The sequence below is a fragment of the Anomaloglossus baeobatrachus genome, chromosome 3, assembly GCF_048569485.1.
Source record: "Anomaloglossus baeobatrachus isolate aAnoBae1 chromosome 3, aAnoBae1.hap1, whole genome shotgun sequence".
NCBI lineage: Eukaryota > Metazoa > Chordata > Amphibia > Anura > Aromobatidae > Anomaloglossus > Anomaloglossus baeobatrachus.
The window spans coordinates 223,200,494-223,225,148 of NC_134355.1; the positions used below are offsets into that span (position 1 = coordinate 223,200,494).

General features: G+C 43.4%; 1 protein-coding gene across 5 annotated transcripts in view; it reads left to right on the top strand.

Moving 5' to 3' along the window:
• The window catches only part of LYST (lysosomal trafficking regulator), a 1,763,279-nt gene that overhangs the window by 1,356,309 nt on the left and 382,315 nt on the right, over positions 1–24,655 (top strand). For 4 of the 5 annotated variants that reach the window (XR_012751618.1, XM_075339737.1, XM_075339736.1 and 1 more), the window contains exon 42: positions 5,667–5,807. Coding sequence is in view for 4 of the 5 variants with exons in the window: in XM_075339737.1 (XP_075195852.1) it covers positions 5,667–5,807 (141 nt within the window). In the remaining variant the exon portion in view is untranslated. Of the gene's footprint in view, positions 1–5,666; positions 5,808–24,655 lie in introns of those variants that run through there. The other variant, XM_075339740.1, reaches the window with a different exon arrangement.

The following is a 24,655-nucleotide window of genomic DNA, read 5'->3' on the forward strand; positions in this document are numbered from 1 at the left end:
ACCTTGTACGTGCGAGTCCCACCACCAAAACCCAACCCGAGCCAACTCCGCGGCTCGATGAACCAATCCATATGTACCAATGCCAATTGAGCAAAACTGACCCCTATTAGACCTCACAATGCCAACCTGCACCAAACCACCAGTACAACAAGGTCACCCTCACCCAAGACCTGCAACTAGCCGACCACATCATCCGATCCTATGCACCGCCTCCCCACCCCCATGGAATAGGGGATAAACTCTGCCTCGTTGAGAAACATTGCAGGCGCCTCCAAAAATTGCACATCACCTAATAATTAAGCAAAGCCAACCATTATTGCTGTATACGAAAGAACCTACACTGATTCCCCAACCTCTGGCAGATTCCTGAAAATGTGTCCGGTAAAACCCACTATGTAGTCATTCCAAAACAGATGCCCCTATGAACAACAACACGAGCACGGCACCCAGGCAGAAAGAAATGGATCAAGGCATCCAGGCCTGATGTCACGGTTCAAGCCCTTTGACGTCCCAGCGACCATGTCTCCTCCACCCAAAAGAAAAGCAACTCCACATGACCCTAAGTCCAAGAAAAACTCAGACACACACCACATTTCTCCGAAACTCCAGACACCATAAACCCAGGCCATCCGTCAAAACGTTGCACCCACCAGGTGCCCCGTGCCTGTCCGCCACTCAGCCTTAAAGTCCCGCAAAACACCCCCAAACGGGGCACAGCCCCAGACGATTACCTGGTCCTTAAAATCATTAAAAATCAATGCACCACACTAGCTTCCCCTGCCATGGCATGCCACCAGCCCGACATTAAGGAAGGTAATGTTATAGTTGCAACCTGCTCGCACACTACTTCAAATAGACCTCCCCTGCAGCTTTGCCGCACAACGATCCCCATAATACCAGCCAGTCCTGACAAATACGCAAAACCGAATGAGCCCATAGCCATGTAGTGCTGGAGGGGTTACACCACCGCGGGAGACCAATCACCCGGCCATCGAAACAACATGTCCTGCCTCATGCTCTATAGAGAATTCCCGACAAACGGAGCAACACCTGCCATCAGTACTGGCCAGCTGGATAATCAAACAATTTGCCAACCAGAGACCCCTGATACCAGCAAATCACACACTGGGTCACCCAACTCAAATGTTGCACATTCCTTGCACCAACACATTACCCTAGCCCCCACCGTCCGGGGGCACCAGAAAAGAAACCACTCTAAGGCGAGGCATGTACCCGTAAGGCAAAGCAGGGCCCGCTGTACCCAGAAGAAACCCCAAAGCCCATCGTAAGCGGGAACTACCTTCGCTTTATATAATAAACTCCTATGTAATTTCTATCAATGGCTATAACGAATACCACCCGATACGGTCTGCCAAAAGCTCAGTCGGCAACTTTAAAGAACCACAGTAAGAACCCACCAGTCTGCGTGTATAAAATTTGTTACAACTGCCCCAGTGCAGCCACGACCAACAGACTCCCGTAAGCACCCCATATAACTGCAAATCATGCAAAAACTCCAAGCAGCACGTAGACCCACATATTCAATAAACCAAACTCAACCCCCAAAAGAAGCACGATATACACGGGAACCTAATAATGACCCGCGACCTGACTTCCCACATAGGGCCCCGCCCAGACGAATCAAACACGTCAAACACAAAGTCCAATCTGGGACTACTAAGGTGTTTCTTCATGCCCAGGGTGTATTTGCGGTTAGCATGTGTTTTGATAAGTCAAAACACATGCTAACCGCGAATACACCCTGGGCATGAAGAAACACCTTAGTAGTCCCAGGTTGGACCATGAACAGAAAATAAGCACTCAACCATCCCTAATACTGGATAATCCCCGACTACCGGACAGAACCCAAACCACGGACCTCAACAACCAGACATTGAGCAACCATAAAACACTCAGCTCCCCACAATATATATGTACCCCAAGAAATTGTAAACAAACACTGAGACCCAAGTGCAGTAAAAAGGCAACAAACTCCTTCTCCGACCAGGGATTATCATGCCACACCTTTTTTTTTTTTAACACATTAATCCGCCAACTACTTTCTATTAATAAACAGCTAACCTGGAAACCAAATCCGGTAAATGGTCAACTCCAAGGCCCCTGGTGAGATGTCATCAACAGCTGCAAGAAAGGACGGGTTCCCAAAAGATCTGCCATCCCAATCATCTCGACCTCTCCTGAACGTCTGACCGTAACAAACCATACCGCCCACCAGGGAACATGAAAACCCTTTGTACACACACAGTCCATATTGGAGAACCGGACCTGGACCGAGGCACACCCTAGTGAAAACTCAACCACCTGCCCCCTCACCTCTGACCAGCAATAGTACACACCCAACGTTAACGCCAAAGATTAAGCCGACAAGTGCACCCCCCAAAACGGCTCACCATGTCTGCGAACTACCATTGAACCCTTATCAAATACTAGGACGCAGCGATAATCCTCCAGCCAAAAGACCCCCATGACTATTACAATAAACCATGAAACCGCTGTCATGAAAATATAATAAGCAGATATGTTTTCATGGTCTCTGAGATCAAGAGTGATCCCGGATCCCCCCTCCCCTCTCTTCCTCCAGAGCCCTGCCAAATTAACAGCCAGGACAAGATTCCCTTGTCAGGAGATGGAACAGATACATTTGCATTAGCTTATCACACCTTCCCCAATTCTTCAAAGACCCCCTGCATAGCCAGAGATGCTCTGTCTGGAATCTGTATACACAGGGGCGGAGTACAAGTTCCCTACAGGAATATAGCTTCACTGATCAAAGGGCTGGGGCAGCCGTAATGTCTCCGTTGGGAAAGTATTAATATTGCGAGATACATATGTCCCCCAGATATGGCGGGCATACCGCTGATCTCGAAATTCCATAACGCACATCTCACATATTTCAGCTTAATCGTAGGACATACGGAAAAGCCACAAATTAATGTCTGGCACCCAGTACATACCAAACACCCCGTGTGTGGTATCCACCTTCTGCTAAAATCATAATATATAAAAAAAAAATGAAGGTATCATCAAACCCCATCCATTACCGCTTTGCCAATATCCGTATCACCACCTGAATTACTCTCAAACCGCCGTGATATCACCACCAGTCATACAAAATCACCCATAGAATGCAAGCACAATTACACCAACCAAAAAAAATTATGTCTTCACCTGCAGATATACACACTTTCATGAAAAACCTCCTAACACTCATGAAGTGCACAGAAAGGCCTCCTGGACCACAAAGCAACCACTGCCACAAATTGAACGCTGGCCACAGAGCCGCCAAACTCCTGACCAGCCGTGCACCGTTCCGAAACCCACTGACAAACACACTACCACCCTAGTGCATCCGAAACCATACGTATCAACACCCTTACCACACCCCAAAATCCAAGCATTAATACAAGGTTTAAGTGAGCCTTAATCTTACTAGGCTGACTCCATGGACTCCCAGTTAACAGCCGTCACGTGTCCTCCGCGTCGAGCACCGCCATCTTCTCCACAGGTAGACGCAGGATGCAGCCCTCCTGGGCCGCACCGAAAGCGCCTGGACTGACTGTGCATCCGGGGATGCTTGACAAAAGGTCACCGGCTCGGAGCCACAACTGGGGGGGTGCGCTCCAGCCGCTCAGCCGCCTGAGGTGAGCGCGGCAGGTCAGGTGAGCGCGGCAGGTCAGGTGACCACGCCGGGCCTGGTGACCGCGACGTGATGTCATCCGCGATGTCGTCCTCCTCACTGAACCCTGGTCCAGGGAGCCCACTGTCTGGCAGGCTCGACCTATAACCTCATCCGCCAGAAAATTCAAGGGCATGTGGTGCGATCCCCGGCGCACCATGCGCTGACCATCCTTGTGTACTTCTTTGGGCATGCCTGAAGGCGTCCCCGTGCGATCCTTCTGCCCCCGATGCCGCCGCCGGCCTTACCCCACTGCTTCAGGCCGCCTCCTGAACGCTGTTGCTGTCGCCGCTGCCACCAGAGCCCTATACTCCTGCACAGGCCCCGCCAGCCGATCCTCTGAAGGCCGCCGCACTTCTGCCCATCCGCCAGCGGCTGTTGCTGCTGCGGGGTGACGCGCTGACACTTCCAGGTCAGCTGACACCGGCGCCGAGGCACGTGACCGCGTCGCCAGACCACATGACCGCGACTGGTCACGTGACCATGACGCGTGCGTCACCACTTTGCGCCGCGACCCGTAAGTGGAGGGGGGGCCGGCCACCTCACTCACCGCCCCGCTACCTTGCTGCCTGCGGCCTGACTTTCTCTTCAGGCCCTACGATATCATCTCTTCTGGCTCCGCTGCCGCTGCCGCCGCCGCTGCCGGGGGTCTTCTGCTGGAGCTCCTCCTCCGCTGCCGGCTCCGTGGTGTAATCACCGGGCTGAGACGCACAGGAGGCCGAGATCTTCACTGCCGCTTCAGAGGCAGATGGGTCCCATCTTCCGCTCTGCTGCCGTCACCGGACCATCGCTGCAGCAGCTCTTCCATCCACTGCTGGCCATGCTGCTCCACCATCTTCTTCATCTTTTCCATGAGGGCCTCCATCTGGTGATGTGAGGGGCTGGGAAACCTCCATCATGATGTCCTTGTACAGATCTTTGTGTCCTTCTAAATACTCCCAGTCCTCCATGGAGAAACGATTCAGGACGCCATCCAAGGTAAGATTCCGGACGTCTGCCAGGTAAAGAATGACTGCCCCCTTCCCACAGTTCTGCCCTATATATCCCTCCCACCACTGACCACTCCCTGCCCACTCACATGGCACCATAGTCCCCATAGCTCCACCCCACACCTTCCCCCACAAAAGCACTACACTTTAACCCTTCACTAACCCTCAGGCCTAGCATCCCTCCTCAGTTGTGCGCCCTACCTGTAGCCCCTTTGGGGCAGGCATCCGGGCTTGTCATTCACAGCAGGATGAGAATAAAGCCATGAGAATCCCAGCATATCCAGCAAAGCAGGTGTGTGCCCAAATAGACAAAGCAAGGAGAACAAATTCAACAACCTTCGTTCACACATTTCACTGCACAATGTTTAGGTCACAGGTCAGTGCATCTCAGCATTTATAATATCTCCTCTAATTCACTAAGCAGAGGTTTGTGCTCTGTTCCCAAATGGAATAGAATATTCTATATTCGTCTTATTCATGTTTAATTGAAAACTGCAAAAATGAAATGACAATATTAGTTGAGTTATATCAAATTGTGGCAGGAAAAGATTTTTTATTTTGCAAAAAGTAATGTAAACAAACTTTCCAGCAGTATGTAATATTTAGCTAGTCATTTTACATGTATTTATTTTTTTCTATAACTGATTATTTTTTTTTACTGTGACTGTAACTTGTATCCTTAAAGTATATCAGTCAGGGCAAAGTGACATTAGGAGTTAAGCATATGTCCACGTAGGCAGGGTCTCCTTAGACAAGCATACTTGATGCTCTGCAGGCCGTGGACTACGTTTAAAGGAAGGATGGTACACCAAGCACCTAATGTGCATGTTACTTTATTTACAGAATTCTCGATATATAGTCACACATTTCAGAACTGCGGGTATGCTACTTCACAGGAAATAGTACCATAGATGAAGATGCACAAACTTCAGAAAGTAATTGTTTCTTGACAAACCTCCTTTAAATTACTTCCATTTCAGATCAGAGCTTTGATATTCCTGACAGAACCTTTCATTCCATGAATACAACATGGCGATTGTCTTCTTATGAATCGATGACTGATGTAAAAGAGTTGATTCCAGAATTTTTTTACTTACCAGAATTTTTAGTAAACAGAGAAGGTATGTGAAATTATGTGATATTTATTACAGAAAGTAGCTAGGGCCACACTAATACAGTGCTATCTGCTAATGACGTTGTCTGGGTTTCTGCCGAAATCATTGAAAAACAGTATTCCAACGGGCACTCTGACAGTGCCCAGATGGAGCCATTCTCTTCAATTAGGTCTATAGTCACCGTGGACACTGTCTGGCCTCTGTTATGGTAGAATTCCTCTTCACACAAGCACTAATATGTGGCAACCCGTTTCTCAGGACACCTTCAATGAGGCAAGCAGAAATTGGCTGTCGTAAAAATACTTTGCTCTGAAAGATTAACCATCCATGTACAGTCATGAAAAAAACTAAGTACACCTTCTTTGAATTGTATTTTTTCTTTCATATCGGGCCATGATTTAAAAAAAATAAAAAAATCTCTTCCTTTTAGAAGGTTTAATTGCATAAATAGGAAGGATATATACAGCCTCAGATGAAAAACTTATTAAAAGGCTATCAGTAAAAGTGGTAGGGTGTAATTACAGTCGCACCCGCTATATAGTGAGCAGTGACTAACCACTACCTGCACAGCCCCAATTAGTGGAAGTGAATGGCTGCAAGAAGAATAAAATGTCATTTTCTCCTTGTAACCACTGATCTAGTGAGGGGGCTACATAGGATTTAAACATTAGTTATGTGCAAAATAACAGCAGTCTAACATCACTAATGTGTTTAATTACTGTTTGTTTTTTTTTGTTTTTAAAACAGATCATACAACATGGGTAAAAATGAATGACTTGCATGGTGTAGGCAAATGGTAAATAAATAGAATCAACAGTCATACATGCACACTGCTAATTGTCTGAAATTGACTCAATTAGTGAAAGGGGAGTTTTTTTAATAGCGGTGTGAAATTCAATTAGTGAGTTCATTCATTCTGTAAGGAAACAGGTGCCAATTATGAGCCTTATTTATTGGAGGGTAGCAAGTGTTGTACCTGCTGTGTGAGCAAAAAGGGATCGTTTCAGACTTTGAACCGAAGGAGAATCAAGTTTGTTCAAGAACTTGATTAGTTGGGGAAAACATATATAGAAGTGCAGAAAAATAATTTGCTAGTCAGATTTCCAATGGGAGAGGATGTCCGCAATCTGTGAGAACCAGATATGTCTGCAGGAGACTTGAGCCCGTCTAATCAAATCCTCTCAATCCTGCCTACTAAATTAATGCCCATCCACGCAATTGAGCACCTTCCCTGGATCCACTGCATTGGGAAGACCTATCTATTCCTACTCCAGCAACTCTGCACCAGTCACCACAACTTGAGGCCTAACTGGGAAACTGGATCCGCGGCCTCTCCTGTAGGCCACTATTTACAGTTAGGTCCAGAAATATTTGGACAGTGACACAATTTTCGCGAGTTGGGCTCTGCATGCCACCACATTGGATTTGAAATGAAACCTCTACAACAGAATTCAAGTGCAGATTGCAACGTTTAATTTGAAGGTTTGAACAAAAATATCTGATAGAAATTGTAGGAATTGTCACATTTCTTTACAAACACTCCACATTTTAGGAGGTCAAAAGTAATTGGACAAATAAACCAAACCCAAACAAAATATTTTTATTTTCAATATTTTGTTGCGAATCCTTTGGAGGCAATCACTGCCTTAAGTCTGGAACCCATGGACATCACCAAACGCTGGGTTTCCTCCTTCTTAATGCTTTGCCAGGCCTTTACAGCCGCAGCCTTCAGGTCTTGCTTGTTTGTGGGTCTTTCCGTCTTAAGTCTGGATTTGAGCAAGTGAAATGCATGCTCAATTGGGTTAAGATCTGGTGATTGACTTGGCCATTGCAGAATGTTCCACTTTTTTGCACTCATGAACTCCTGGGTAGCTTTGGCTGTATGCTTGGGGTCATTGTCCATCTGTACTATGAAGCGCCGTCCGATCAACTTTGCGGCATTTGGCTGAATCTGGGCTGAAAGTATATCCCTGTACACTTCAGAATTCATCCGGCTACTCTTGTCTGCTGTTATGTCATCAATAAACACAATATAACTGAATAGGATAACTGAAGTGAGCACTAATATATATATTATGAGTGCAAGCCAAAAAATACATACTATACAAAGGATAAGGCTGCACATCAAACATAGATAATGGTATAATGCCTCAAGCATATGGAAAAATATTGGAATATACAATGAAAAATGCTACTTGCTAATTTGAACATGTGAATAATGAATTGCATACCTGCTATGAATATTAGGAAAAAGGAGATATTTAGCAATCGCATTGATCAATGTAACTGAGCCCCAAAGCCTCGTCAAGGCATATCTCTATATTGGGGTCCCTAGCTCTGTGACCCTAACTGTGTGTCATCTCATTGCAATTAAAAACTGCTGTGGGTGGAGAGGGGTAACTAAGGACTTTCTTATATAGGAGATGGAAAAAACATGGCCGAAAGGGGCGGAGCTGTGTTCACATTCAGAAAAAAAACTACATATAACTGAATAGGATAACTGAAGTGAGCACTAATATATATATTATGAGTGCAAGCCAAAAAATACATACTATACAAAGGATAAGGCTGCACATCAAACATAGATAATGGTATAATGCCTCAAGCATATGGAAAAATATTGGAATATACAATGAAAAATGCTACTTGCTAATTTGAACATGTGAATAATGAATTGCATACCTGCTATGAATATTAGGAAAAAGGAGATATTTAGCAATCGCATTGATCAATGTAACTGAGCCCCAAAGCCTCGTCAAGGCATATCTCTATATTGGGGTCCCTAGCTCTGTGACCCTAACTGTGTGTCATCTCATTGCAATTAAAAACTGCTGTGGGTGGAGAGGGGTAACTAAGGACTTTCTTATATAGGAGATGGAAAAAACATGGCCGAAAGGGGCGGAGCTGTGTTCACATTCAGAAAAAAAACTACATATAACTGAATAGGATAACTGAAGTGAGCACTAATATATATATTATGAGTGCAAGCCAAAAAATACATACTATACAAAGGATAAGGCTGCACATCAAACATAGATAATGGTATAATGCCTCAAGCATATGGAAAAATATTGGAATATACAATGAAAAATGCTACTTGCTAATTTGAACATGTGAATAATGAATTGCATACCTGCTATGAATATTAGGAAAAAGGAGATATTTAGCAATCGCATTGATCAATGTAACTGAGCCCCAAAGCCTCGTCAAGGCATATCTCTATATTGGGGTCCCTAGCTCTGTGACCCTAACTGTGTGTCATCTCATTGCAATTAAAAACTGCTGTGGGTGGAGAGGGGTAACTAAGGACTTTCTTATATAGGAGATGGAAAAAACATGGCCGAAAGGGGCGGAGCTGTGTTCACATTCAGAAAAAAAACTACATATAACTGAATAGGATAACTGAAGTGAGCACTAATATATATATTATGAGTGCAAGCCAAAAAATACATACTATACAAAGGATAAGGCTGCACATCAAACATAGATAATGGTATAATGCCTCAAGCATATGGAAAAATATTGGAATATACAATGAAAAATGCTACTTGCTAATTTGAACATGTGAATAATGAATTGCATACCTGCTATGAATATTAGGAAAAAGGAGATATTTAGCAATCGCATTGATCAATGTAACTGAGCCCCAAAGCCTCGTCAAGGCATATCTCTATATTGGGGTCCCTAGCTCTGTGACCCTAACTGTGTGTCATCTCATTGCAATTAAAAACTGCTGTGGGTGGAGAGGGGTAACTAAGGACTTTCTTATATAGGAGATGGAAAAAACATGGCCGAAAGGGGCGGAGCTGTGTTCACATTCAGAAAAAAAACTACATATAACTGAATAGGATAACTGAAGTGAGCACTAATATATATATTATGAGTGCAAGCCAAAAAATACATACTATACAAAGGATAAGGCTGCACATCAAACATAGATAATGGTATAATGCCTCAAGCATATGGAAAAATATTGGAATATACAATGAAAAATGCTACTTGCTAATTTGAACATGTGAATAATGAATTGCATGCCTGCTATGAATATTAGGAAAAAGGAGATATTTAGCAATCGCATTGATCAATGTAACTGAGCCCCAAAGCCTCGTCAAGGCATATCTCTATATTGGGGTCCCTAGCTCTGTGACCCTAACTGTGTGTCATCTCATTGCAATTAAAAACTGCTGTGGGTGGAGAGGGGTAACTAAGGACTTTCTTATATAGGAGATGGAAAAAACATGGCCGAAAGGGGCGGAGCTGTGTTCACATTCAGAAAAAAAACTACATATAACTGAATAGGATAACTGAAGTGAGCACTAATATATATATTATGAGTGCAAGCCAAAAAATACATACTATACAAAGGATAAGGCTGCACATCAAACATAGATAATGGTATAATGCCTCAAGCATATGGAAAAATATTGGAATATACAATGAAAAATGCTACTTGCTAATTTGAACATGTGAATAATGAATTGCATACCTGCTATGAATATTAGGAAAAAGGAGATATTTAGCAATCGCATTGATCAATGTAACTGAGCCCCAAAGCCTCGTCAAGGCATATCTCTATATTGGGGTCCCTAGCTCTGTGACCCTAACTGTGTGTCATCTCATTGCAATTAAAAACTGCTGTGGGTGGAGAGGGGTAACTAAGGACTTTCTTATATAGGAGATGGAAAAAACATGGCCGAAAGGGGCGGAGCTGTGTTCACATTCAGAAAAAAAAACTACATATAACTGAATAGGATAACTGAAGTGAGCACTAATATATATATTATGAGTGCAAGCCAAAAAATACATACTATACAAAGGATAAGGCTGCACATCAAACATAGATAATGGTATAATGCCTCAAGCATATGGAAAAATATTGGAATATACAATGAAAAATGCTACTTGCTAATTTGAACATGTGAATAATGAATTGCATACCTGCTATGAATATTAGGAAAAAGGAGATATTTAGCAATCGCATTGATCAATGTAACTGAGCCCCAAATCCTCGTCAAGGCATATCTCTATATTGGGGTCCCTAGCTCTGTGACCCTAACTGTGTGTCATCTCATTGCAATTAAAAACTGCTGTGGGTGGAGAGGGGTAACTAAGGACTTTCTTATATAGGAGATGGAAAAAACATGGCCGAAAGGGGCGGAGCTGTGTTCACATTCAGAAAAAAAACTACATGTAACTGAATAGGATAACTGAAGTGAGCACTAATATATATATTATGAGTGCAAGCCAAAAAATACATACTATACAAAGGATAAGGCTGCACATCAAACATAGATAATGGTATAATGCCTCAAGCATATGGAAAAATATTGGAATATACAATGAAAAATGCTACTTGCTAATTTGAACATGTGAATAATGAATTGCATACCTGCTATGAATATTAGGAAAAAGGAGATATTTAGCAATCGCATTGATCAATGTAACTGAGCCCCAAAGCCTCGTCAAGGCATATCTCTATATTGGGGTCCCTAGCTCTGTGACCCTAACTGTGTGTCATCTCATTGCAATTAAAAACTGCTGTGGGTGGAGAGGGGTAACTAAGGACTTTCTTATATAGGAGATGGAAAAAACATGGCCGAATGTGAACACAGCTCCGCCCCTTTCGGCCATGTTTTTTCCATCTCCTATATAAGAAAGTCCTTAGTTACCCCTCTCCACCCACAGCAGTTTTTAATTGCAATGAGATGACACACAGTTAGGGTCACAGAGCTAGGGACCCCAATATAGAGATATGCCTTGACGAGGCTTTGGGGCTCAGTTACATTGATCAATGCGATTGCTAAATATCTCCTTTTTCCTAATATTCATAGCAGGTATGCAATTCATTATTCACATGTTCAAATTAGCAAGTAGCATTTTTCATTGTATATTCCAATATTTTTCCATATGCTTGAGGCATTATACCATTATCTATGTTTGATGTGCAGCCTTATCCTTTGTATAGTATGTATTTTTTGGCTTGCACTCATAATATATATATTAGTGCTCACTTCAGTTATCCTATTCAGTTATATGTAGTTTTTTTTTTCTGAATGTGGACACAGCTCCGCCCCTTTCGGCCATGTTTTTTCCATCTCCTATATAAGAAAGTCCTTAGTTACCCCTCTCCACCCACAGCAGTTTTTAATTGCAATGAGATGACACACAGTTAGGGTCACAGAGCTAGGGACCCCAATATAGAGATATGCCTTGACGAGGCTTTGGGGCTCAGTTACATTGATCAATGCGATTGCTAAATATCTCCTTTTTCCTAATATTCATAGCAGGTATGCAATTCATTATTCACATGTTCAAATTAGCAAGTAGCATTTTTCATTGTATATTCCAATATTTTCCATATGCTTGAGGCATTATACCATTATCTATGTTTGATGTGCAGCCTTATCCTTTGTATAGTATGTATTTTTTGGCTTGCACTCATAATATATATATTAGTGCTCACTTCAGTTATCCTATTCAGTTATATGTAGTTTTTTTTCTGAATGTGAACACAGCTCCGCCCCTTTCGGCCATGTTTTTTCCATCTCCTATATAAGAAAGTCCTTAGTTACCCCTCTCCACCCACAGCAGTTTTTAATTGCAATGAGATGACACACAGTTAGGGTCACAGAGCTAGGGACCCCAATATAGAGATATGCCTTGACGAGGCTTTGGGGCTCAGTTACATTGATCAATGCGATTGCTAAATATCTCCTTTTTCCTAATATTCATAGCAGGTATGCAATTCATTATTCACATGTTCAAATTAGCAAGTAGCATTTTTCATTGTATATTCCAATATTTTTCCATATGCTTGAGGCATTATACCATTATCTATGTTTGATGTGCAGCCTTATCCTTTGTATAGTATGTATTTTTTGGCTTGCACTCATAATATATATATTAGTGCTCACTTCAGTTATCCTATTCAGTTATATGTAGTTTTTTTTCTGAATGTGAACACAGCTCCGCCCCTTTCGGCCATGTTTTTTCCATCTCCTATATAAGAAAGTCCTTAGTTACCCCTCTCCACCCACAGCAGTTTTTAATTGCAATGAGATGACACACAGTTAGGGTCACAGAGCTAGGGACCCCAATATAGAGATATGCCTTGACGAGGCTTTGGGGCTCAGTTACATTGATCAATGCGATTGCTAAATATCTCCTTTTTCCTAATATTCATAGCAGGTATGCAATTCATTATTCACATGTTCAAATTAGCAAGTAGCATTTTTCATTGTATATTCCAATATTTTTCCATATGCTTGAGGCATTATACCATTATCTATGTTTGATGTGCAGCCTTATCCTTTGTATAGTATGTATTTTTTGGCTTGCACTCATAATATATATATTAGTGCTCACTTCAGTTATCCTATTCAGTTATATGTAGTTTTTTTTCTGAATGTGAACACAGCTCCGCCCCTTTCGGCCATGTTTTTTCCATCTCCTATATAAGAAAGTCCTTAGTTACCCCTCTCCACCCACAGCAGTTTTTAATTGCAATGAGATGACACACAGTTAGGGTCACAGAGCTAGGGACCCCAATATAGAGATATGCCTTGACGAGGCTTTGGGGCTCAGTTACATTGATCAATGCGATTGCTAAATATCTCCTTTTTCCTAATATTCATAGCAGGTGTGCAATTCATTATTCACATGTTCAAATTAGCAAGTAGCATTTTTCATTGTATATTCCAATATTTTTCCATATGCTTGAGGCATTATACCATTATCTATGTTTGATGTGCAGCCTTATCCTTTGTATCAATAAACACAAGTGACCCAGTGCCATTGAAAGCCATGCATGCTCATGCCATCACGTTGCCTCCACCATGTTTTACAGAGGATGTGGTGTGCCTTGGATCATGTGCCGTTCCCTTTCTTCTCCAAACTTTTTTCTTCCCATCATTCTGGTACAGGTTGATCTTTGTCTCATCTGTCCATAGAATACTTTTCCAGAACTGAGCTGGCTTCATGAGGTGTTTTTCAGCAAATTTAACTCTGGCCTGTCTATTTTTGGAATTGATGAATGGTTTGCATCTAGATGTGAACCCTTTGTATTTACTTTCATGGAGTCTGCTCTTTACTGTTGACTTAGAGACAGATACACCTACTTCACTGAGAGTGTTCTGGACTTCAGTTGATGTTGTGAACGGGTTCTTCTTCACCAAAGAAAGCAATATAATAGAATACCAATAGAATACCAATATAATATATACAGTCAGGGCCAGAAATATTTGGACAGTGACACAAGTTTTGTTATTTTAGCTGTTTACAAAAACATGTTCAGAAATACAATTCTATATATAATATGGGCTGAAAGTGCACACTCCCAGCTGCAATATGAGAGTTTTCACATCCAAATAGGAGAAAAGGTTTAGGAATCATAGCTCTGTAATGCATAGCCTCCTCTTTTTCAAGGGACCAAAAGTAATTGGACAAGGGACTCTAAGGGCTGCAATTAACTCTGAAAGCGTCTCCCTCGTTAACCTGTAATCAATGAAGTAGTTAAAAGGTCTGGGGTTGATTACAGGTGTGTGGTTTTGCATTTGGAAGCTGTTGCTGTGACCAGACAACATGCGGTCTAAGGAACTCTCAATTGAGGTTAAGCAGAACATCCTGAGGCTGAAAAAAAAGAAAAAATCCATCAGAGAGATAGCAGACATGCTTGGAGTAGCAAAATCAACAGTCGGGTACATTCTGAGAAAAAAGGAATTGACTGGTGAGCTTGGGAACTCAAAAAGGCCTGGGCGTCCACGGATGGCAACAGTGGTGGATGATCGCCGCATACTTTCTTTGGTGAAGAAGAACCCGTTCACAACATCAACTGAAGTCCAGAACACTCTCAGTGAAGTAGGTGTATCTGTCTCTAAGTCAACAGTAAAGAGAAGACTCCATGAAAGTAAATACAAAGGGTTCACATCTAGATGCAAACCATTCATCAATTCCAAAAATAGACAGGCCAGAGTTAAATTTGCTGAAAAACACCTCATGAAGCCAGCTCAGTTCTGGAAAAGTATTCTATGGACAGATGAGACAAAGATCAACCTGTACCAGAATGATGGGAAGAAAAAAGTTTGGAGAAGAAAGGGAACGGCACATGATCCAAGGCACACCACATCCTCTGTAAAACATGGTGGAGGCAACGTGATGGCATGGGCATGCATGGCTTTCAATGGCACTGGGTCACTTGTGTTTATTGATGACATAACAGCAGACAAGAGTAGCCGGATGAATTCTGAAGTGTACAGGGATATACTTTCAGCCCAGATTCAGCCAAATGCCGCAAAGTTGATCGGACGGCGCTTCATAGTACAGATGGACAATGACCCCAAGCATACAGCCAAAGCTACCCAGGAGTTCATGAGTGCAAAAAAGTGGAACATTCTGCAATGGCCAAGTCAATCACCAGATCTTAACCCAATTGAGCATGCATTTCACTTGCTCAAATCCAGACTTAAGACGGAAAGACCCACAAACAAGCAAGACCTGAAGGCTGCGGCTGTAAAGGCCTGGCAAAGCATTAAGAAGGAGGAAACCCAGCGTTTGGTGATGTCCATGGGTTCCAGACTTAAGGCAGTGATTGCCTCCAAAGGATTCGCAACAAAATATTGAAAATAAAAATATTTTGTTTGGGTTTGGTTTATTTGTCCAATTACTTTTGACCTCCTAAAATGTGGAGTGTTTGTAAAGAAATGTGTACAATTCCTACAATTTCTATCAGATATTTTTGTTCAAACCTTCAAATTAAACGTTACAATCTGCACTTGAATTCTGTTGTAGAGGTTTCATTTCAAATCCAATGTGGTGGCATGCAGAGCCCAACTCGCGAAAATTGTGTCACTGTCCAAATATTTCTGGACCTAACTGTACATCTCTCCCAGCAGCAGACACTCCATTTGATCTGCAGTGACTCTGGATGATGGTGAAGGGCTCCAGAAGTAGATTTTCCCAGATATTTTAATCAGGAAAATCTCCCTTCTTAGCACAGAAGTCAGAGAGTGTTCCAATGCGGACATGTGGTCTGAGTTCTGAGCTGTTCCTTTCAAATGCACGCTGCTGGCCGCCAGGATCTCTCCTTTCTGACCTCTTGGCAATGCAGCTGGGGGACTTCCAGTCCAGCACTACCTTCCTTCACTGCTTTGAAGGTGCTGGGGTGGGCACAGCTGTGATCCCCCTGCAATTTTGCACCCTGAACCGCCATCTTGCAGGATACCTCTGGTCTAATATCAGCCAAGGATGCTGCCACTGTTCAGGAAGGCCTCTTCAGGTTTAGTGGCATATTCAAAACTCAAGAGAAAACCACAAAATGAGCATATACCCTATAGTAAATAATTAAATAAATAGTAGTAGTACAAGTAAATAACATAGGGTTCTTGGTTAATATTGTTTGATCAAAAAGTGTAAAATCCTTCCCACCATGGCAAGGTGTACCCAGTCGGGACAGTCCTATCCTGTTAAAGTATCTCACGGCACACCACTTTGTGGTTTCCTTCTCTCCCCTTAAGCGTTGGCTTTGTCTTTCCTTGTTCTCTCTTCCTGTCTTTCCTGGGCTCATTTTCTTTACTTTTGACTAGGCCTCTTCCTTTCTTTTTACTCGTCTTATTTTTTGCTAGCCCTTATTTTTTCTCCCCCAGTCATTTTATTACTTTTTCTTCTCCTTCTCCTCTATCCTTCCTCATAACTGCATTAGACTTTTGTAAGTAAGTTGACAGACCATGTCGCTTTACTAATAGTGGGTTACTTAAATGTCGTAGGTTTACATAGTAAAAGAAAGTTAGATGTTGTCTTTCTGTAGAAAACCCACTTATGGAAAAGCAGACCTTATAAGATTTTTTATTACAGGTTCCCCACAATAAACCACACCCCTTCACAAGATTCAAAATCCAAAGGCTTATGTATCATGTATATATCATGCTCAGTCCCTTAGGTATTCACTGATGGAGAGGAACGCTTACCCATAATGAAAGGTTCAAATTCCTCCTATAAGATCACATTTTTTTCTCCTTATATCTTCCCAATTCGGGTCAGGACAATGCGCTATACACTTAAGGTCCAGTCACACTAAGCAACTTACCAGCGATCCCAACAACGATAGGGATCGCTGGTAAGTTGCTAGGAGGTTGCTGGTGAGATGTCACACTGCGACACTCCAGCGATCCCACCAGCAACCTGACCTGGCAGGGATCGCTGGAGCGTCGCTACACGAGTTGCTGGTGAGCTCACCAGCAACCAGTGACCAGCCCCCAGCGCCGCGTGGAAGATGCTGCGCTTGGTAACTAAGGTAAATATCGGGTAACCAACCCGATATTTACCTTGGTTACCAGTGCACGGAGCTACAGAACAGAGCAGAGAACAGGGAGCAGCGCACACTGAGCGCTGGCTCCCTGCTCTCCTAGTTACAGCACACATCGGGTTAATTACCCGATGTGTGCTGCAGCTAAATGTGCACAGAGCAGGGAGCAGCGCACAATGCTTAGCGCTGGCTCCCTGCTCTCCTAGCTACAGCACACATCGGGTTAATTAACCCGATGTGTCCTGCAGCTACATGTGCACAGAGCAGGAGCCGGCACTGACAGTGAGAGCGGTGGAGGCTGGTATCAAAGGTAAATATCGGGTAACCAAGGACAGGGCTTCTTGGTTACCCGATGTTTACATTGGTTACCAGCCTCCGCAGAAGCCGGCTCCTGCTGCCTGCACATTTAGTTGTTGCTGTCTCGCTGTCACACACAGCGATCTGTGCTTCACAGCAGGACAGCAACAACTAAAAAATGGCCCAGGACATTCAGCAACAACCAACGACCTCACAGCAGGGGCCAGGTTGTTGCTGGATGTCACACACAGCAACATCGCTAGCAACGTCACAAAAGTTGTTCGTTAGCAGCGATGTTGCTAGCGATGTTGCTTAGTGTGACGGGGCCTTTAGACCAACAGGTTGTATTTGCAGAACAAACGTTGATTTAAGGGGGTGAGTTTAACACAGACTTTAACACCTTGATGGACAGTTCTAAGGTATTTTTCACCCTCTCACACCCATGCAAAAACATATACTAAAATGTCCACAAGAACATCAATTGATTGATGTGTTTCGCTTACTTCACCCACACCAGGATTTCTCCTTATAACCTAACTCTTGTAATGTATATATGAGGATTTAATTTTTTACTAAAATGTCATGACATTACTCGATTCCAAAGGGTCATTGCTGACAATATCTTTTTCTTGGATCACACGCTTGTAAAGGCCCCGTCACACTAAGCAACATCGCTAGCAACATCGCTGCTAACGAACAACTTTTGTGACGTAGCAGCGATGTTGCTAGTGATGTTGCTGTGTGTGACATCCAGCAACAACCTGGCCCCTGCTGTGAGGTCGTTGGTTGTTGCTGAATGTCCTGGGCCATTTTTTAGTTGTTGCTGTCCCGCTGTGAAGCACAGATCGCTGTGTGTGACAGCGAGACAGCAACAACTAAATGTGCAGGCAGCAGGAGCCGGCTTCTGCGGAGGCTGGTAACCACAGTAAACATCGGGTAACCAAGAAGCCCTGTCCTTGGTTACCCGATATTTACCTTCGTTACCAGCCTCCACCGCTCTCACTGTCAGTGCCGGCTCCTGCTCTGTGCACATGTAGCTGCAGCACACATCGGGTTAATTAACCCGATTTGTGCTGTAACTAGGAGAGCAGGGAGCCAGCGCTCAGTGTGCGCTGCTCCCTGCTCTGTGCACATGTAGCTGCAGCATACATCAGGTAATTAACCCGATGTGTGCTGTAATTAGGAGAGCAGGGAGCCAGCGCTAAGCGGTGTGCGCTGCTCCCTGCTCTCTGCACGTGTAGCTGCGTGCGCTGGTAACCAAGGTAAATATCGGGTTGGTTACCCGATATTTACCTTAGTTACCAAGCGCAGCATCTTCCACGCGGCGCTGGGGGCTGGTCACTGGTTGCTGGTGAGCTCACCAGCAACTCGTGTAGCGACGCTCCAGCGATCCCTGCCAGGTCAGGTTGCTGGTGGGATCGCTGGAGCGTCGCAGTGTGACATCTCACCAGCAACCTCCTAGCAACTTACCAGCGATCCCTATCGTTGTTGGGATCGCTGGTAAGTTGTTTAGTGTGACTGGACCTTTAGTGTTTCCAGTGTATTACCTACCTTTAGATCCAATCAATGCCACTGGTGCTTGAATTCATCTCTTCTTGATAATCCCATTGTGAAGTCAGACCTACAGAAGCCTCTTGACACATACTTAGCTGTTAACTATATTGAGGAAACAGATCCTTATATTGTGTAGGTTCTTTTTTGTTTTTAATTAAACATGCAGCACGTGTAAAACAAGAATGTACTTTTCTGCTGGGGGAGATTGGAGATCAGGAAAGTTCATATAAACGTTTTTCCTTCTGATGAAATAAGGAAATCCCTTAACACTGGTCAACACAAAAAAATCATTAGCAAAGGTAATATGTCTGTTTTTATGGCATTTGGTGTGCTGATTCCAAAAAATATGCTTAGTTTTGCTCTATCACATAAAGTTTCTGAGATAGAAGTATTTATGTTATTACATTATTTCTGCATTTTCAATGTATGTGGTTTTTCCTATATTATTCCCATTTCTTTGCTTGTCTTAATTGTGAATTTTCTTACAGGGACAACATCAGTAAAGGTGAGTTTTATGGGAAGGAGTATTGACAGGGCATTCAACCAATGACTGCTTCTTGGAAAGTCACATGTTATGGGGAGGAGAGAACTGTTATGAGTCCGTCAGAAAAGGATGGTGATGGCAGCAAGGACTGGTATGTGAGAGTCTGACAAGAGACAAGCCTCTACAGGGATCGGAGATAGAAGTGAAGGCAACGGACAGTCGCCATTGTGAGAGGATTTTCTCTGCATTTCTGGGAGGGCAAGTCGCCTCAGAGGGAAGAAAACAGCTCAGCCACTGAGGTGTAACTGAGTGAGGGTGTCCACATAGAGAGAATCTGAAAGCAGCCAATATCACACTGAGAAACTGCCTTTCTGCAAATGTTCATCTGTAAGGAGTAGGCTGTCCCATTTACTTCACAACTGTATATAGTTATCTACCAGATAACTTCCAGTAAAATCAGTTCTAAATACAAGTTTCCTCTGTCATCTCTGGGAAAATATGTACATATAGTCAATCGGCTCATCGCATTTTTTTTGAGTTTGTCACCACCATTGAACTTACTCTACTGTTTGATCTGATTTAAAGGAAAAAAAATGCCCCAACAGTGTATCAATCATCCGAACAGATTCTGCTATATGTGTGGTTCTTTGATATTAAAAGGATGTAATTAAACCAGGCCGCAGCCAATGGAATAGGAGTGGAAGTCAGAAAAAAAACCAAAAAATAAGCCCCATTAAAAAATAACTTTTAATATTACCGTTAAAAGTCAAAAACCACAATTACAAAGCACACAGTGTATGCAGGGTGTATAATAACAAAACCTAGGAGGGAGAAGGGAAAAAACTAGCCCTATATAGCCTTAAATAAGCTCTCCCTACCTAGCAATGGAGAGTATGATGCCCTAGGGTTGTGGCGCCCCTATTCACCGACGGGAGACCCTGAATGACCCTATAAAATCCTGGACAGGTCAAACAAACACCAAAAAAATAACAAAAAAAAAAGCCTCATCCAGATAAGATGGAGACATCAAAAACTTATCTGGAAAAGTCCACGACAGAGTCAGGACGCGTTTCCTCCCAAAGATGCCAGGGAATCATCAGGGGACAGGCCCGTGAGGTAAAATGCCAATGTGGGGGCCTCCTTGGGGCACCAGAACGATGGTGTGTGAGGTATAAAGCTGAACTACTTGCATCTAGGTTGAAACAGAAGAATCTTCTTCATGATGTCAAAGTGAGTTATTACCAAAACAGAAGTAACACTTTAACACATTTTTTCACAGTTGATGGACCAATGGTGTACTGTAACAAAGTGGCCTCTTTGAAGAACTAAATCAAGAGTGTTTTGTTGCAGATTGGTGATTGTTTGACTCATCCCAGAGATGTTTGAAAGCAGTGTTGCTTCACAATGGATATATGAAACCATCAATCCCTATTGCTCACTCATGTCATCTAAAGGAAAGTTATGAAAATCTGTCAGTTCTTTTGGATGCTATACAATGGAATATCTGTGGGGATTTGAAAGTTATTGCTCTGCTAATGGAATATACAAAAAGGTTTCACAAAATATTGTTGCTTATTGTGTTTATGGGATAGTAGAAATACAGAACATCATTATGTTCATCATGATTGGGGACAAAGAAACATCTATGCTCCAGTTAGAGACAATGTTCAGCATAATCCTTTAGTTGCAACAAAAATCTTTCTTCCTCCACTACATATAAAGTTGCGATTGATTAAAAACTTTGTGAAAGCCAAAGGCAAATTCACAACAGTTCCAGTTCATTTCACAGAAATTCTCCAGCATTTCACCAGCAAAACTGAAGGAAGAGGTATTTGTTGGTCCTCCGATCAGAGAGCTTATGAGAGATGATGTGTTTGAAGGAACTCTAAATGTTAAGGAATTGAGAAGTTGGAAAAGCTGAAAAGTTGGAAAAGCTTCAAGTGGATCTGCGAAAACTTCTTATGGAAAAATAAATCTCCAGAATATGTTGAAGGTATTGAGAAACGGCTAAATGCATACCAGTGTCTTGGATGTCGCATGTCTCTGAAAATGCACTTTTTGCATTCACATTTAGATTTCTTCCCTCAAAATCTTGGGGATGTAAGTGATGAACAAGGTGAGCGGTTTCACCAGGACATTAAAGTAATGGAACACCGCTACCAGGATTTTTGGAATGACTCAATGATGGCAGATTACTGTTGGATGTTATATAGGGACAACCCTGAAAAATTGTATCAACGACAGTCTAATGTCAAGCACTTTTAATTTCTGCTCATATGTTGGTTTCTATTTTTCATGTGAAATTATTTTGGTTCAATAAAAACTGCTTTGTAAGGTGAAGCATTTTTTCTAATATGTAGATTACTGTTTTCTTAATGTCACTAGTATATTTCCAATACCTTATAATAATGATGCTGCTTCATGGAAACTATACGTGCTACAGAAAAATTATATCCATTTTTTAAATCAGGACATAAAGATGATTCAGAAAAGTACAAAGTCACCTGCAATGATTATAAAAAATATTTTTTTGTAGACCTTGTGGAGACACGAGGTCAGTGGGTGCTCTCGTCCGCTGGTCCAGCCGCCTTTAGAAAGACAGCATGGCCCAGGGCTCATCCCAACTGAACGCCGGCCTCCTTAACCGTGGGCGGAACACTACTAAGACAACACAGGGTGAGGAAATCACAATATTAAGGTTTTATTGGATCCCCAAAATATTAACGCCACGTAACACATAACCAGCAAAACACACAAATGTAACAGGCAACAGAGTCTCATCCTTCCGCTGGCTCACCAGGGATTTAGAATGTCCGTGCTTCAGAGCTTCCAGGGCTACTTACTCCAATCCAGCAGCACTCCGCTTTTGGCGGGCACCCACCGAGAATGGAATAACGCCAGATTTATGAAGCTGGCTGAGGTCCTTAAAGTCTGTAGCCATGTGACTGGATTGTCCCAACCTGGGTTTCCTCCTTAAGTAGTCTCTGGTATGATGATATAATCCTGGCAGCCGGAGTCGAAATCCCTAGACTGTGGATATGGTCTCCAATCGGAATCGAAGTCCCTAGATTGAAGCCATGTAGCCAAGTGATCCTGTAGTCGGAGCCAAAGTCCCTAGACCGAGTCCACAAGGCATCCTGGTTCTGATGCTCTAGCCAGCTCCTAAGAGCTTAGACTGGATCATGCACATCCATCAACAACTGGTGACTTAAGGAAGTCCCTTTTTTATAGCCATAGCCTTCCCTTTGGATATACTGTGCCCTTATCGGATTGGTTGTACAAGGTTGCTTCTCTTATTGGATGAATTTCAAGCTGCATGGATAATGTTCATTTAAATGATGTGGATAGAAAGACTGAGGATATCTACATGAAGTCTGCAAGTCACAGACTAGACAATGGCTACTAAGGTAATTTATATTAGATTAGCAATACACAACTACGTTACAATGATTACTCAGAAGGGTCTGATCCCAAACAATAGTTTAGCAAACATGAGTTAACACACAGAAGAACAATACGTTTGGCTGAATCTTAAGAAACTTTAACCCATGCTAGGCATTGGGTGTTCATGTTGTCACATTCCTCCTCCTTCTTAATATTAGCCAGACAGGATGGGCTTCCGATCACCCTTCTCCTCTTGACGGCATTGTCCTTTTTAATGTTGAGGTCAGCAACAGAGGCTCGCATCTATACACCTCCCCCTGATTACCTCCCCCAGGTTGAGCAGCCATATTGCAGACAAGCACTAAGGTGGGGTCCGTGAGTTGGGCTTCTCCGAATTCCTTATGACCTATCTCCCCCCAGTCAATGGCCACAGTTGGGTCTGAGGTACTCACATTCGTTGCATCTGAGGAGGAGGCTGAAGATTGAGGAGGAGGGTTCCCCTCGGATGGATTGATAGAAACATCTGCACAAGGATGGAGTTTGGCTTGGCTGCGGGTGATGCGGTAACAAACTGGCTGGTTAGTCCTTGTCCTAGGTCATTCTCCAAAATGACTGGTGTGAGCAGGTAATCCACAAGCCCTACTTCCACTTCCCTCTGGGTAGTATCCGAAACAACAGGCTTGGTGGGGCCATCCATGAACCCTACATTAAATTCATCCTGGTTAGTCCCCGAAACAACAGGTGTGGGGAGGCTGTCCATAAACTCCATATGGACCTCTTCCTGGTCAGACCCCAAAATAACTGGTGTGGGGACAGTGTCCATAAGCTCCACATCAGCCTTGCTCTGGTCAGTCTCCACAATGACAGGTATGGTGAGGCTGTTCACAAGTCCCACATTGATCGCTTCCTGGTTAGTCCTCAAAATACCAGGTGTGGGGATGCTGTTTACAAGTCTCACATCAACCTCTTTCTAGTCATTTTCCAAAATAACTGGTGTGGAGACGGTGTCCATAAGCTCCACATGAGCCTTGCTCTGGTCAGTCTCTACAATGACAGGTATGGGGAGGCTGTTCACAAGTCCCACATCGATCGCTTCCTGGTTAGTCCCCAAAATACCAGGTGTGGGGAGGCTGTTCACAAGCTCCACCTCGACCTCTCCCTGGTCGGTCCTTAGGTCCAACTGCACACATGCCAGAGGGATGTCCGAGCGCTGGCCCCCAGCAAGGGTGATGCTCACTTGGCGGCCAGGTAAATGACGTTCTGTGGGAACAATATCTGGGCTGACCAGGGTGATAGAAGATCCAGTGTCTCGAAGTCCCTGAGCCTGTATATCACCGACCTTGACCGTCTGGATGTGGGGATGGAGGTTGGCTGGTGTACGGTGTCCGGCCTGCCGTAGGGTGTGGACTGGGTAAACCACTTCCTCAGCTATTGGTGTTTCTCAGGAGTAGCATTCCTCAGGTGTCGTTGGTTCATCTCGACATATGTTGACTGGTTGGACTGGCAGACGGGCTCCAAGCATGCGGCCTCTGTTTTGGAGACAGTCTTTATCGATATGTCCATAGTGCCCACATGTATAACAGCGCCGTAGATTGGGCAAGTCACAGGCCCTGTTTGTAGACCTTTGTTTCGGTGCAGCTTCTGCTGGGTAGCGGGACCATCCTTCTCGAGCGGCTGGTGTTAGCAGTACGGCAGCTGGAACTCCATAAACATATTCCAGAACACAAGCCCTCTCTTCTCTTGAGGATTTAGGCCCCAATGCAGCCAACAACGCTGTGGCTTGGGCCATTTGGGACCAAGTTGATTCCCGATTGTCACTAGATCCATGATGTGGCA